At 36.1% G+C, this 15,639-nt stretch overlaps 1 protein-coding gene across 1 annotated transcript; it reads right to left on the bottom strand.

Moving 5' to 3' along the window:
- Positions 1-3,969: 3,969 nt before the first annotated feature.
- Positions 3,970-7,805, bottom strand: LOC121431988 (nodal homolog). Its single transcript, XM_041629790.1, has 2 exons — positions 7,149-7,805; positions 3,970-5,601 (listed from the first exon to the last, which is right to left on the bottom strand). The coding sequence occupies exons 1-2, from the start codon at positions 7,495-7,497 to the stop codon at positions 4,583-4,585; spliced, it is 1,368 nt and encodes a 455-aa protein (XP_041485724.1). The 5' UTR covers positions 7,498-7,805; the 3' UTR covers positions 3,970-4,582.
- Positions 7,806-15,639: the final 7,834 nt, after the last annotated feature.

Below are 15,639 nucleotides of genomic sequence, written 5' to 3'. Positions count from 1 at the left end.
GTGAATGACTGGTTATGAAGTCAGGAAGATGTTTCACTAAGAGATCAGTGTGACTTCTGGGCCCCGTCTTACAAAGACTTACGATTGATCTGATCTTTCGCAACTATGGAAAGCCAGCCATGTCACCATCTAAAATACATGTTTGTTCAAAATAATTACTAGACGTCATGTATTTTCATACATTATCTATTTTTATGACAATTCAGTATGCTTCTTTTTGTTTTCAAAGGACATTAAACAAATCTCGAAAAGAAAAAAATATGACATAGTTGGATTTCCATAGAGTTATGGTTGATCCAATCAATCGTAACTCTATGGATATCCATCAGTGTCTTAAATTTTTCTACAGGAAATTTGCAAAATGTCCTTTGTAAACAAAGGAGAACACATCAAATTGTCAAGAATTCAATGAATTTATGGATATACATTCATTTCTAATTTTTTGTTAACAAACATGCATTTAAGATGCCGGCTTTGCTGGTTTTCCATAGTTGTGATTGATTGGATCAATCGCAACTCTTTGTAAGATGGCGCCCAGAGAGACAGTGGCGATTGATCCTATCAATCACAATTATGGAAAGCCAGCAAAATCAACATATCATAGGCATGTTTGTTCAAAAAATTTCTAGATATGAATGTATATCCATAAATTAATGGATTTCTTGACAATATGGTATGTTCTCTTTTGTTTACATAGGACATTTTGCAAGTTTCCTGTAGAAAAAAAATTATGGATGGATTTCCATAGAGTTAAATTGATTGGATCAATTGTAACTCTTTGTAAGACAGGGCCCAGATTAACTATAGCATGTCAATTTATACTCATTGTTAGAAGAAGGGTAGAAAAAAGTTAAAATTTGTGGATATACATTCAATTGCAATTAATTTGCAAGACATATAATTGATTTTTGGACCAAAATAGCCTTTCAATTGATTGCAAGTTGGTTACATTGCCCCATTAGAGTCCTGCATAAACACCAAACACTGTATATAACACCTAACATCATATATGACTATGCAGTTGAGTGCTCCTCTGTATAGCATGTATGTTGCATGCAGTTGGAAATTAAGTTTAATTTTTAGCTCTACCTAAGTTGGTGTGAAACATCCCCAGGTGCAAAAACAAGTCTGCATGGTTCAAAGACAGAAGTCAGTTTCACACCCACTCAATGAAAAGTTCTAGTTTTCCAACCATTGTAGAATTCCTGATTATAGGATACCAGGTTATTTGGCAAGAAAGAAAGAATAATTAATTCTAATATCAACAAAAGATAATGCCTGTAAATTAACAGGTATTTTTTTCATGAGAATTTGAAGAAAACACTAGGGATTTCTGACAGTCTTAGATTTTTGTTTTCATTATGGCCCCATTCATGCATTCATCCTGCATATCAGTTTTATTTTCAAACAATTTATTGGAAGAACACTCTGATTGAAACACTTTAGTTTAAAAGTTATGCCATCTTGATTTAGGGAGAACTGTTTGTGGTATGTTTGGTTTAGATAGGTATGAATGTAAAAATGATTACGTGTTTGTAGTTTTGTGTTTATTTTTGTCACCATATGGGTATGGGAACGCCAGAAGTAATCTTGCCAAATTTGAAATTACTTCTTTGACTACAATACATGAATTAAACTTACATAGTAAACCAACTATTGCATTTTTCTTCTAACACGATTTTCAAGTTGACTATTGAGTTGACTATGTGGCAAAGATATTTATATTAAGGTCATCAGCTATATTTAGTATTGTAACATTCCAGTATTAGATTAATCTTGTAGGTGTATATATTAGAGACTATGTTGTACTATTTTCCTGATATTTGTATATGATAATTACGTTGAGAGATATATGGATTTCAATATGCATAACATATTTTGATTAGTCTGAAAAACATATAGAGGAAACTAACATTTTGATATGATTGTAAATGTAACTAATCTGTTTCAATATTGTATTCTAATTTATGTTGATTCCTTCTTTAGCTAAATTCACGCACAATACATGAGTAGATACTGTTGTCTGATTTTTTTCTCAGAAAATTATCAAGTTTTGTTTCCTTCTTTTTTCATTTTTTTCTTGAAAAACTATAGCTTGTATGATTTTAATGTCTATTGTCAGGTGTTTATGTATCATTTTCAGATGTTTATTTTTTTTTCTTTTTGACTGCCCAGAGGAATGAAGAAGATGGGGTCAGTAGTCAAAATTGTTCAAGCTAAGACCTAGTCTAGACTAAACGAGAGTTGAAGATTCCAAAGTTTAGGCTTCTATGAAATGCTAGTTTTTATTTTCTGCATCCATGGCAAAGATGACTTACCATAGACCACATTAAAAACTTGATTCAATACTTCTACTCATCCTCCTATTTTGCTGTTGATTTTTTTTAAAACACAGATCATCCGATTGCAAGAATGAATAATTAAGGTATTTAGCTGGTGCTTTTCATAGTAGATGTGGCATAAAATCAGAAGTTAAAAAGGCATGTGTTATATTTTTGCAACCCATAGTACTATAATTGTAGATTGTATAAATTGCAGAAATCATTTATGTTGTGTCTCTTTGATAAGGTCTAGATTTTATTTTTTTTTAATTAAAAAACAATAAAATAGCGAGTTTTTATTGATATGACTGTAAGTTTGAACATACTATAATTGTAGATTGTTTATTGTCTTTGATAAGTTCTAGATCTTATTTTTTTTATTAAAAAAAGTAAAATGAGTTCTTATTAATATGACTGTTAGTTTAAGCATACTTCCAAATCGCAGTGATGATTATGACGGAATAGATTTTAAAAAATGAATTAAACAAATTTATGAATAAACAATTAAATGTATGATTATTCAAACAGTGAATCAATAAGTGATTCGATAAAAATAAAAAGACTTGTGCACTCAAGTTTTCAAGTGATTCTCAAATGAGCAAGAATTCTTTTTTTTTTTAGTAATACAAGACCGATTCATTGAACTTTATATCATATATTGCCAATAGCATTTTTGTTTTGCCCTGAAATAGTATAAAAGTTTTATGCACATGAATAATGCACATTTCTCTATTATGTTTTTGCATTGATCTTTTATCACGATTTTGTTGCTACCATGTTTTTTTATGGAATAAAAAATAAATAAACACACCAAAGTTTTTGTATTTTCTAGCCCATTATTTTCTTAAGATCTTTTTTTATAGCTTTGAAAGTTTTTTCTTAGTTTTAAATTGATTTTGAAACAGGCGTTTCAGAAATTGACCGTGTCATCTTTAGATCAGTACCTTGCCACACAGGTGTTTGTGATCAATCGCAAAATGGCAAAACCAATGATGATCAGCGTTGCATGCATATTTTGTGTAAAAGACTGAGCCGAGTGGTTTCAATTTTGCAACTGATCGCAAACCATTGTGTTGCTGGTGAAAAAAGACGAAGATTAGATGTATCACACTTTTTATACCCTCTTCCAAAATCATCACCTCTTACTTTTCCCCCCTCTTCTCACTTCTCTCTCTCTTTCTCTATGTTGTATAATACATCATCTCTTTCTACCGCTCACTATCTCCCCACCCCTCTCTCTTCCTTTCTCCTATCCCCCTCTCTCTCTTTTCTTCTCCTCCCCCCCTGCCTCTACCTTCTCTCATTCACCCTCTCATTCTTACATGTCTTCTCTCCTCAAAATGCATTAGGATTCTATCATATAATATTCAAGCAATGACTATCCTAATATAAGAATGCACTCGGCAGTTTGGGGTCCATAATATCGGGAGTTTACAATGGTCTAAACCTGGGTTTTATGCTTGAGTCACACCAATGAAACTGACCCAAATAACATTGGAAGTAACGTAATAGCTCGGTATGGTGTCGGTTTCACCGAAGTGATTGTTGCATTAAGAAAGTATAGGTACCACAATGTTTCAAACGGGAGCAGCAAATATAGCCCTAGTATAACGGAAACTGGTTACAAATTAATCGAGGACGAAATTGATTAAAAATTTATAATCGATTTATTTTCAATAATATGCATATTCTCTGAATTCATAATTTACACGGAAATATACAATATATATTATTACATTTTAAAATGCATAGCTAGGGCTATGTTCTCATATCTACAACGATATAATAATTTTAGTACTGAGTACATTATTTCCATTTTCATTACCGTTGAAAATGATTGGTAGTGATAAAAACGGTTTCATTAAAAAAAAGACCGTCGCTAAACTTCAAGAGAAAAACAAATCTCTCTGCGTCATATTTTCGGTATCAATAGACGTGACTTTTGGACGATAGTTCATGTGCGTTATTGTATGTGGTACCTCGCCCCCATGTGCTTTGTACCCGTCCTAACAAATCGCTTCACGTTGAAAAATAACAGTTATGAAAAGACATTCTTTCATAAAATAAAGATAACACAAAGCTAAAAATCGCAATGAAAATCAATCGAAGGGTTCACAAAACATACGATAATTAAAAATCACTAAGATTGCAAGGTCTCTATGATTGCTGTGTGAGTCTCTTTTGACTTCCCAAACCATGTGGGGATTCAAAATAATGTTTTTGGCAAATTGTTCAAAGTTCAGATCAAAGACGATGTCAGGTTACCGGCAACCGCACTCCTGTACGATCATGTCCTCGTGGTGACGCACCAAGACGGATCCCTCTTCGAAGTAGAGCATGCTGAGTGGTTTGAGTTTGGTAGGTATGCAGCAGGGCTCTGGTGTCCTCCTCTCGGGTTGTTTGAGTCGGATAAGATCCTGCATGATGGCGTGGTTGCTTGGGTTGTCGCCGCTATCCAGAGGTCCAGCACAGGTCCCGACGCAACGGTAGGCGTTGAACTGCTTTGGGTAGATGATCCACTCGTCCCAGCCGATGCGACCGAAGTCGACGTCCATATCAACACGACGGCAAGGTCCACTGCGTTCACGTTCCTGTCGGAGCTTGTCGGCCAACCTCTGCTTGTGTTCGTCACGTTGGTGTTTGCGTTGTTCCTTCTCCTTCTTGCGTCGGCGAGCTTCGTCTGTTGATCGACGAGTACGGGCACGCACTGAGTTGTAAGCGTCGGAGAGGATGATCGGCGAACTTGGTGCACGGGAGAAGACAACGAGCGTGACGTCGTTGACGGTGAGCGGACTGGTAGATGAGTCGACGTCGCCGAAGATGGGAACATCATTTGAGTCCACTTCAATGTCGACGTATTCGTGAATATCGGCTGCGATGAGGGCTTTGAGTACTTCCATGTCGTGGTCAGCGGCTTGTTCGACGATTGGTTTGGCTCGAAGTTCGATGCTGTACTCGACTGGTGATGTTGCGTCATTGGTCATTGCGATCCACTGGTGGACGACCTTGGTGATGTCGAACACCTCTCGGCCATCGAAGTCGTCGTGGCGAGCGTCGATGTTCCTTGAGTGGATCAGCTTGCGTTGTTGACACAAGTCCTCGTCGCAGGAGACGTTGACCCACTGGTGGAGTTGGATGACGAATCGGCGAGACGGGTGGTCGAAGGTAGTATTGAGTCGGACTCGGAGCTCAGCGAGATGGACGGCCTCGTCGATGGGGTGGTCGAATGTCGGGAAGGAGGTCTGCCATGTCATCGCAAGATCCGAAGATGATCTTACATCTGAAAGAGAAAATAAAGAAAAGAAAACAATCGATTAGTTTAAATATCAATTAGAAATAAATGTATGATCAAAATAAAGCTGGTTACCATTTAAAAACATAATAGTATTAATTACTCTCAACGGTTTGAGTAATGGCTGTTATAAACCTAAAATAGTCTTTAAGAAGAATCAAGGACAAATCAATCCTGTTAATAGTTCTGTCTGTTCCAGGTCGATTCCAGACGAGTATATTATTAACTCCATCTTTCACAGTGTACCAGTGCGACGTATCAATTTATAGCTTTGTCCCAGGACCCTTCCTCTTTTCAAGAAACCCCAAATTAACCCACTTACTCCCAACCAAGTAAGGTTTCCCACACAAAGGTATCTGAAGCCAGGCTATTGAAGCTACCCCCTCAAATGAAAAGCGCTTCCCCGCCATGCTCGTCACACAGAGAACTCGAACTTCAGCGTTCGGGTGAAGTATCAAACAAAGGTGTCTCGAATCGCCCCTTTTGTCCGCATCTTTTGTGAGATGGCGGGTGTTAGGGGGTTAATCGTTTTCTAGGTGAATACCCCTTTTCAATCCAATGGATTACACGGTAACGGAAAGGCTCAGACGAGTTAATTAGAAAACAATTTGGGGCACAATTTCTTGGAGTAGCCATTCGGTACAGGTGTTTAGAGGTGGAGCAATATTAAGACTCCTAAATGAAGTCAATGAATGAGACTCGACCCGCCGAGCACATGGTTTGGTTTGAGGTAGTTTGACAATAATGAATAACTGTTTGTATACACCTGTCCACCTGAACAGCATATTCCCATTAAATATGAAAAAGGTTTCAATATTTGATTTCGTTAATCCGACAACATATTAACCTTGGAAACAAAAACAGTATCAAATTCGCCTTGCATACTTTATTAATTCAAAGTTTGTTTATGTCGGAAGTTTGGATAAGGGCTATGGTAATATTGACACCTTCCACAGAAGCCATAATTTTCACAATACGCTCCTTAAAACAAAATACCAAATTCGTTGCACTTCATTTGGCCATAAACAAACAAATTCTAGATAATGTGTTAATTTTAAAGCTTAGAATTTTCTATTGCATCTCGAAAATTAAATATCGCCATCTATTGAAACCTCTATCATCTTGCAAAAGGAAAACTTAAAAAATCGAACATTAAGAGAAAATGAAACAAATAGGTTAATCATGCAATACGTTGGATTCTCCGAACATTACAAAAACAATTTTTATTTACTTCAATCTGTTTAGATTTAGTCTTGTACATTTACCGTCAGATATTTTCGACACTGCAATATTTGTATTAGGACAGATTTTACACACAGAATGCATACTGCAATAATAAGAGTTTTCTTTACACACAAGATCGACGGCTTGTACAATAAATATGATTAGATTGAAAAGAAAGATATGGAATTTAAATTAAATTTGTTCTCAAATTTGTGAATCCAATTGCATGATTTACCCGTACACATTCAACAAAATACACTTAAGAAATTCGAAATTTAAGAAAACGGTATGCACGAAAATTGTGATCTTACCTTCTACGACACCAATGTAGCTCCGAACGGTGTCCGCTTCCTCAATGGCACGGCATTCCTCCTTGGAAGGGTTAACAAGATTATGTCCAGTGTAAAGAGATTCAAACAATTCCACCATGAACATGGTTGACGAGTTCTTATCCACATGCTGGATCCCGTTGGCGAGCCCGTGGTCGAGGACATCAGGTGTGCTGAGCGGTAAAGTATTCCTCCTGGTGCGGGTCGAGGTGACGACGTCGTCTGTCAGTGCAGAGGCCGTCTCGTGAAGGAACGGCGCGAAGAAGGCACTCGATGAGGTGATGCAGATGCAGACGATTGCCGCCAGGTGGAGATGAGATGAGAGATGCATGGTTAAAAGTCCTTAGAGGTATTCCAAGAGTAGAGCGAAGATCCGATGATGAGTTGCCAAAGGTTGCCTCGGTGGTTGTCGATGGTTGGATTCCTGTCAGCTCTCTGGAATGTAAGCACTTCGTTGACGATGAGATCCTTGCAGGTATTCTTTTCAAAATAATCTCTGGTCGAAGCTTGCACAAAACACACTTTGTGACTTCAGCTAATTTTACACTTCAAATTTGAGAGATACTTAAGTATATGATAAGAGTGATGTTGTCGTGGTTAGGGTTTCTGACAGAATGATGGGGTGAAAGTGAGCCAGACATCTTAAATACTCCAGTCTTAGACTTCCCAGACACTACTCCCCCCTTTCGCATCCTAATCAGACACCTTTTCAGAGATCCCCGGCTCACCATGCGCGCGTATTGTTTCGCAATCTGGGCATTGATGCAAAAAACCTTTCACCGGGATGACGTTGAATAGATCCAACGGTTCTCGGGTCACAATACAAGAAACCAATTCCGACTGTTCAAGATCTCCCCCATCCCGTCTTCTTAATTAACAATGAATCGGCTCTTTTGTAGCACCCTAAGCACACTATAATTAGTTGTAACCAAACGACAATAAAAGGGGTAGCCCTGCTAAGTGTTGCACATTATGTCTGTTTTTCTTTCTTGAAACTTCATTTTGAAGAATTCGATTTGGTGAATGATGTTTAGCTGAGCTTCAGACTGCTTTAATTGGCAGCTTGTAGCTTGTAAAGGAGTTGATTCCAAATGTTTTGATCTAAGAAAAGCATAAGTCTCGTCAAAATAAGGGGCTTCAAAAAGCTGTTTTACTACCAAATTCATAATTATATAACATTTTTTTGTTTTATCTACGATCGGAATTATTCGTGAATAAATTTGAATAATTTATTCATCGGAAATCTTCGGAAGTACAATTTTATCCGATTTTGTATGATTTGAATATTTTCCCCTTAATCTTTTGTTATGTTTTTCTTTTAATAATTAAATCGTTACAATAAGCTTAGCCATTTTTTAACAAACAAATGGTTTTAGAAATGAAAAAAAATAGTATACTTATTTCTTGTTAATATTTTATTTACTTATCGGGAAAAAAATTGAAAATACCCATTTTTATAATTATTATAAGAGAAAATCAACTTCCTCATCAATTCATATATTGAATAGTGTTATTATATAAAAATAAATGCTAAACAAGCATCTATTTCTTTTTTACCTGAGGCAAATATTCTGCTACATGTTTTTTTTCTTGTAAAATTATTCGGTTTGACAAACGTGATTTGATTCGTGATACATTGATTAGGGCTCGCTAACACCAGTATTCATTTATAAATGTACATAGACCCTCTACATTCTTAAAATAATGTCGATATAAGTAATACAAACTGCATAATAATTGGGTAAAGAGATGATTATGATTTTATTTTGTATTTCACTAAGTGAAAATAATTCGGCATTTGCGTGTTGCGTTGATGCCGACCTGTTGACGAAATGCATAATAGGTGGCAGACAATGTTTTATCGGGTATTTAACAGACAAATAATATTTCAGTTATAATCGAATTATTAATTTTTAGATAACTTACTCATAGTTTTATATCCCCATACGATAAATCAGCATTGAAAGTAGTATGTAGAGCATTGTTTTGATGAAATTGATTAAATCTTTTAAAAAAATAGATAACCCTGTATAAAATTTACTATGTAGGGATGACCTGTTTATTATGATTGTGCTTGTTTGTGGTTGTATTTTTTTTTACTTTTAGAATAATCAAAAGAAATTACGACAATATGAGACCCTCCATCTGAAGCTAAAAAACCTGACTTTACGTAAACTTCTTAATGGAAAAAAGGAAAGAAAATGCAATTTCATAAAAGTACGCATACTTGGAGTAGGGTATGTTTTTTTTTTAAGTTTAAAGTTTCGAAATGTTTTGAAAAATTTGAAGTCAACGACATTGTCATTTCAAATCATAAAAACTATAATTGTTAACTATGTAATCCCTTTCCATTTAAATTATATAGGTTTACAAGTGAGTAAATAATTTTGAATTCAAATTTCGCCATGTATGCATATAACATTAAAAGAGCTGATAACTTGAGATTATATATTGTTTTAATATTACCTGATGACATTAGAACAAATGAGTACAATTTGAAAAAAAATAATATTGAAATCAGGCATCCCAATAATTACTCATTTGACCAATTTCCATATCGAAATTAGTTTCCATATCAAAAAAATATGATGGCGACATAATAAAGGAGTGGACAAAAATGAACAGTATTGGCAATAGTATGTTGCTTTGTGCAACTCTATAACACTCTTTTTATAATTTGGAAGAGCTCTCGGTGTCAGACGTTGGAAATGACGCAGTTTTATCATTTGCATCGTGTGTGAGGTTTTTTTTTCTTAGATACGCCAATGACCAGAGAGGGGAGTATGGGGGGGGGGGTAGAGCGTGGTATACGTGAGAGGGGTGAGGTGTGAGTTGCATGAGAGGAGGAGTGATGAATGAAGAAGAGGGAGGGAAAAAGAAAGAAAGGGTGGAAGCGATGGTGAGGATAGTGGGAGAAAGACCAGTGGAGGGACAGATAAATCCGCATTAACAGGGGAGCGTTTCATCAATAATATTGTCCGACAAGATGGAGGGCGCGAGAAAGGGAAGGAAAGGGAGAGGGGGGAGTGGGCGCAGGGCAAGAGTGAAAATGACACGTGAGAAGGGATATGAAAACAAATGAAGAGAGACGAATACAAAAAAATAGAAGCTGGGCAAAATTAAGAGTTCGGATGCTAGGAAACTCTGTTCTAGAAAGATGAAGACGTACTTGGGAAGAGACGATATCATTGGTTTATTTTGAAAAATTACACCCCCCCAAAAAAAGAATAAATAAATGAAATAAAATAAGATAAGATATAAAAAATAATAAAAATGAATTCAAACAAAATCACATTTACCTGTGTTTCAAATTATGATGGTATCACACCATAATCACATAGTATAGTGTAAAATACTAATCTGTTTACTAAAAGGGAAGCTACATTTTGGAAAGCTTACAAACTTACATTAGATGCACATAGATAAAAGCCCATGATGGGTACGGTTAAGAGCTTGTTGTAACATCGCATGATGGACATTCTTGATCCCCCAGTCCTGTTTGTTAAACGTAAATTGGCACATTATAACTGCTTTACAAAAAAATAAGGAAAAGTTTATCCGTTCCTCCCTCCTAAAAGCGAAAAAACAAACACTGTCCAAATTAGGCCTGTAGTTGTTGGTAATGCATCATGCAATGCATAACATTGCACATTAAAACTGTAAATTGAAAAGGGGAAGTTTATTCGTTTTACTCCGCCTCAGAAAGCAGACAAACAAAACAGAAATAAGCACACAAATTTAAGGGCACGCGGGGCGCACGATTTTGAAGAGCTTAATTTTTACTGTCAGTGTCATGTACTTCACCACTTCCGAACTTACAGTAAACTTGTTTAGTTTAACGAATGTTCTAATAAGATTATAGTGTTTAGTGCGGTCTTTACCGAGTTCATTACGTTCCAAATAAACATCAGATCAGATTCGTTTCTAATGATTTCCCCAAACACAGCTTGGTAGGCTACGAAGTCAATGAACTCTCGTAAATGTTTAAGGAACTAGAAGGAGGTTGTCACAAACAATACAGTTAATAATCATGATAATGAGGGTAGAACACGAATTTTTTTAATGTTTTCATTGCATCAGACATGGATTTATTAAGACAGGTGTCCTTGTCCCCTGATTGTTGAATATTATCTAAATTTTGTTAAAATTCCAACCAAGAGAAACTTTGTAACTTTTACAAAATGGGACGTTAATCATATTGCAGTTCGCATTTTACTTTTACGCTCATCATCGTTCTATGATTATGGCAAACGGGACGAATTCAACATTTACATGGATATTGTGCTTTCTAATCATTTTCAGTGATCAAGGCTCCATCTTACTGAGAGTTAAGATTGATCAAATTAACCACAACTAGGAAAATCAGCTGCAATGTCAATATCTAAAGCACGTGTTTGTTAAAAATGTTATCTAGATATGATGTATATTCATACATTCATAGTTTTCTTGAAGATTCAGTGTGAACCTCTTTTTACAGGACATTATGTAACTTTTTCTGTGAGAAAAATTATGACAGTAATGGATTTCCATACAGTTGAGGTTGATCGGAACTCTGTGTAAAGACGAGGTCCTGAGGTCAAACGCCGCTTTTCATAATAACCATTGGCGGCGGGAGCCAAAAAATTTAGGGGGAGTTCACCTGAAATTTTGGGATGGACACAGGTAAAAAAAAATGGACAAGCCCCCCCCCCAAAAAAAGGTTATCAACCTAAATTTTAGGAGTGGCTAACCAAAATTTTTTGACAAGCAAAAAAAGAAAGAAAAAAAGGTCATCAATCAAAATTTTAGGGGGTACAACACACGTTTGAGGGGGGTCCACGTGAATTTAGGGGGGGCGCAGGAAACATAAATTCACAAGCAAAAAAAAAAGAAAAAGGTTATAAAAAAAAATTGAGGGGGGACTGAATAACTCATTCCCGGTTCACTTCTTAGATATTCACCAGCCTATATTCAAAGGGGGCATTTCATCCGTGTCTTAAATGTCGAAAGTTCAATAACATTAAAAAGGACGCCTTTTCTATAACTTCTCTATTCTGTTTCAAGTGCGAAATTTACTTCGTCACAGGACGACAATGTTCTGTTGATTTCTGAGAAAACGCTATAATTTTTGTCGGCAAATATTTTTGTTTTGTAATAATCGATATCAACACAATTTTATATATAAATTGACCGCATGTTTGGAGATGATAAAATAAAATTGAATTGATGATTGAAGAATTATTTATTTATTTATTTATTCATTCATTCATTCATTCATTCATTCATTCATTTATTTATTTATTCATTTATTTATTTATTTATTTATTCATTTATTTATTTAGGAGAGGAGCAATGTACTTAAGTCGCAATCCCTTTACTTTAATTTCAAAACTTCTGGGTGATAACCTTTCTTTTACCAATTTACCATCATTTTATATTCAGATCTCGACTTATTGTTTATTTTAACATGTTATATTATTTTTCATTAATACTCTTATCTATTTACTGCATGATAATTTTCTGCTCTAGGATCCCTGTCAGGGTCTGCGGGTTACAGCACCGGTAATCAGCAGTCAGTAGTGAAATAAGGAAAACTGGGAAAGTTATCTTAGACGAATGCAGTATATGATCCTATTTGAGGTAGATTAACAGAATCAATTATTTAATAGATTTAAAGAGAAACACAAGGCCTATATGACATTCGCGTGTCAGAGAACGTCGTTTTGCATTTTCCCATACAGGCCGTTCTCGACTCTGGAGTTCTCTTTCACGATTTCTTCAGAGGATAATTACGCTCATTATAATGATTACAAAAGCAACAAAGAAAACAATGTGCATTAAAGCCGTGTTTGTAGACATCTTTATGAGTTCCGGTCTAGCCTCGAAGCGTAGTAGAATAGAATATAAAAGAAAGCTCAAGTCTGCTATGACACTAATCGAATAGATGGATTCATATGGGTATTGACAATATTGAAAAGTCTAGCGGCCTCTCTATTTATCATTAAATCTTTAATCTTCAAATCCCTTTACAGTGAATATCATTACGATAGATTCAGGCGATCATGCATGCATGTTTCGCGTTCCTCGTCACCTAATTATCTATTTGAAAACATTTCTCTGATATTTTACTTTATTTACTACTGTCTCATACCAACGAAACAGATTTCTGGTTCCCGTTTTACAAAGAGTTGCGATTGATCCAATCAACCACAACCATGGAAAGCCAGCAACGTCAACATCTAAAATACAGGTTTGTTCAGAATATTTCCTACATATGCTGTTTCATTCCGATCGTTTTCTTGAAAATTTAGTGTGCTTCTCTTTGTTTGCAAGGACTTTGTGAAAAAAATTAACAAAAAATTACGAGATTGATGAGATCGATCGGATCAATCTTTGTGAGACAGGGTCCAGACCGATCAAACCTGTATCGAATGGCATATTATCGTCGGTCGTCTTCAGAGGCGTACCTAGGATTTTCCAAAATTTGACAAGCAAAAAAAATGTCTTCAATCACAAATAAAGGATTTCGTACCAGAAAAAAAATTGACAAGAAAAAAAAGGGCTTCAAGTTCAAAGGAGCGGGCTACTTGTGGCTCGTCAGGGATCAGTTGTGACTCGTCAGGGGGGCAGGGATACGTCCCTTGCATGAGTTGTGACTCGTCAGGGGGGCAGTCTGCCCCCTCTGCCCCCCGTAGGTACGCTAAAAATAATGGTCGTCTTGAAGTTTCGTTGTGCGACTTGGTATCATCCATACCTGATTACCCTATTCTCCTTCCGACTCCTGTATCCCGCAGTCTTTCCCTCATCACCGCGATGCTGTTCTCAACCCTCTCTCGAATTAACGTAACTCATGAACTTTACACTGCAAAATCTTCGGTGTTGATTTAACACCAGCCCGGAATCTATACACCAGAGAAGTATTGAAACAACATCAATTTTGGTATCAAACCGATGCTGTTTCAATACTAATTGGTCTCGTATCAACACCTATCTGGTGTAAGACCAAAACCAAACTGGTGTTGTTTCACACCTCTCTGGTGTGGACATATATAGATTCCAGGCTGGAGTTAAATCAACACCGGAGTTTTTGCAGGGTAACAGCTAAAATGATCACCTCCATTTTGTATTACTTCTTCCATTTCATCCTGTCGTGTTTCACCCCCCCCCCCCTGGCCCCCTCCCGACGCGATATGCAAATGAGACTCGCTACTGAAGAGCAAATTGTGTTTTTTCGTCTTTACTGTTCTTAATTTGAAATTAACAAAGATTGTAGTTCAATATATAATTTTCAATTACAAAGAAACAGTATTACCGCCGCCACTTTGGTAAAGAAATATATCGCGATAACCTTTATAATAAATAATAATAAAAAATCAGTGAGAGGTTTGCTGACCCAAACGCTTCATTTGAAACGAAGATGACTATATACAGCAGGAAAAACATTCTTAAAATCGCCTAAGAGAAATGAGCTTATCTTATCAATGTCGCCGATGATTTCTTTCAAGTTTGGATACTAATCGTTCTCAGTACAATGGGTGATTTCATGTTCAGTGTTGACCTTTTGGTGTTGGTTTTAGGTCAATATTTTTGCACGATTATAACGCCAAACATAAAATGAAGATGCTCCTGAAAAGTAGCTCACTAGTTGTTGCTGTGTTAATAATGTGATCTGGACCAGTTTTGCAAACCATGAATAAGTTTTGGAGCAAGGGGAATCAATTCAAATTTCAACACCAACACCAACACCAAGGCCAACACCGGACTTGAAATTACCCATTATATCACAATCTCCACTTTCCAATGCATTATTACGTCATAAAGACATTGCGCAGTGCGCAGAATCTGCAAAATCAGACATCCAATACCGACGCGCCTGGTAACGCGGGATGGCATCCCAAAATATTTCTATGGCAACCATATCATTGATTTTTCTTCAGTTCATTTACGATTTGAGTGAGCATAGATTTTCTCGAGTGAGAGTTCTGTCTTGAAAAGATTTGCAGTTTTTATGGTTTAATTGTCTTTCAACCCTGCCATCTTCTATGATATAGAGTCTACAATATAACTGCTAAAAGACTACAGAGATTGTAATACAACTTGAAGACAGTTATCAGATGTAAGTTTGCGTTATTGATGTTTGTTCTCGTTGTTTTTATCCTTATTTCAACTTTCAAACGAGTGTGTATGATGGGATGTCCAAACTTCGCGGATAGAATTTGTTCACAAAATTCACATTTTATACAAATCAATTCAAATAATAGCTACAATTAAACTGACAGCAAGATCGAAACTATAGAATTAGGTCTAGATCTATTGATGAAAAGTGTGAAGTAGGTAGGCCTAGATGTAGGCCTATCGCGATCTCAAAATTCTCTTCCGATAGGGCCTAGACGAATGTGCGCTCTGTCGGAAAAATCGTTCTGAAAAAGTGTGATCTAGCTTCATGGACCCCAGTTTTGTGGAGAATTAAAAAAAAAAACAAGCTCAAAAGGTG

This window comes from Lytechinus variegatus, chromosome 18 (genome assembly GCF_018143015.1).
Source record: "Lytechinus variegatus isolate NC3 chromosome 18, Lvar_3.0, whole genome shotgun sequence".
Taxonomy (NCBI): domain Eukaryota; kingdom Metazoa; phylum Echinodermata; class Echinoidea; order Temnopleuroida; family Toxopneustidae; genus Lytechinus; species Lytechinus variegatus.
Note: the sequence above shows the minus strand (reverse complement) of the source record. Positions and strands in the feature narration are given on the sequence as shown.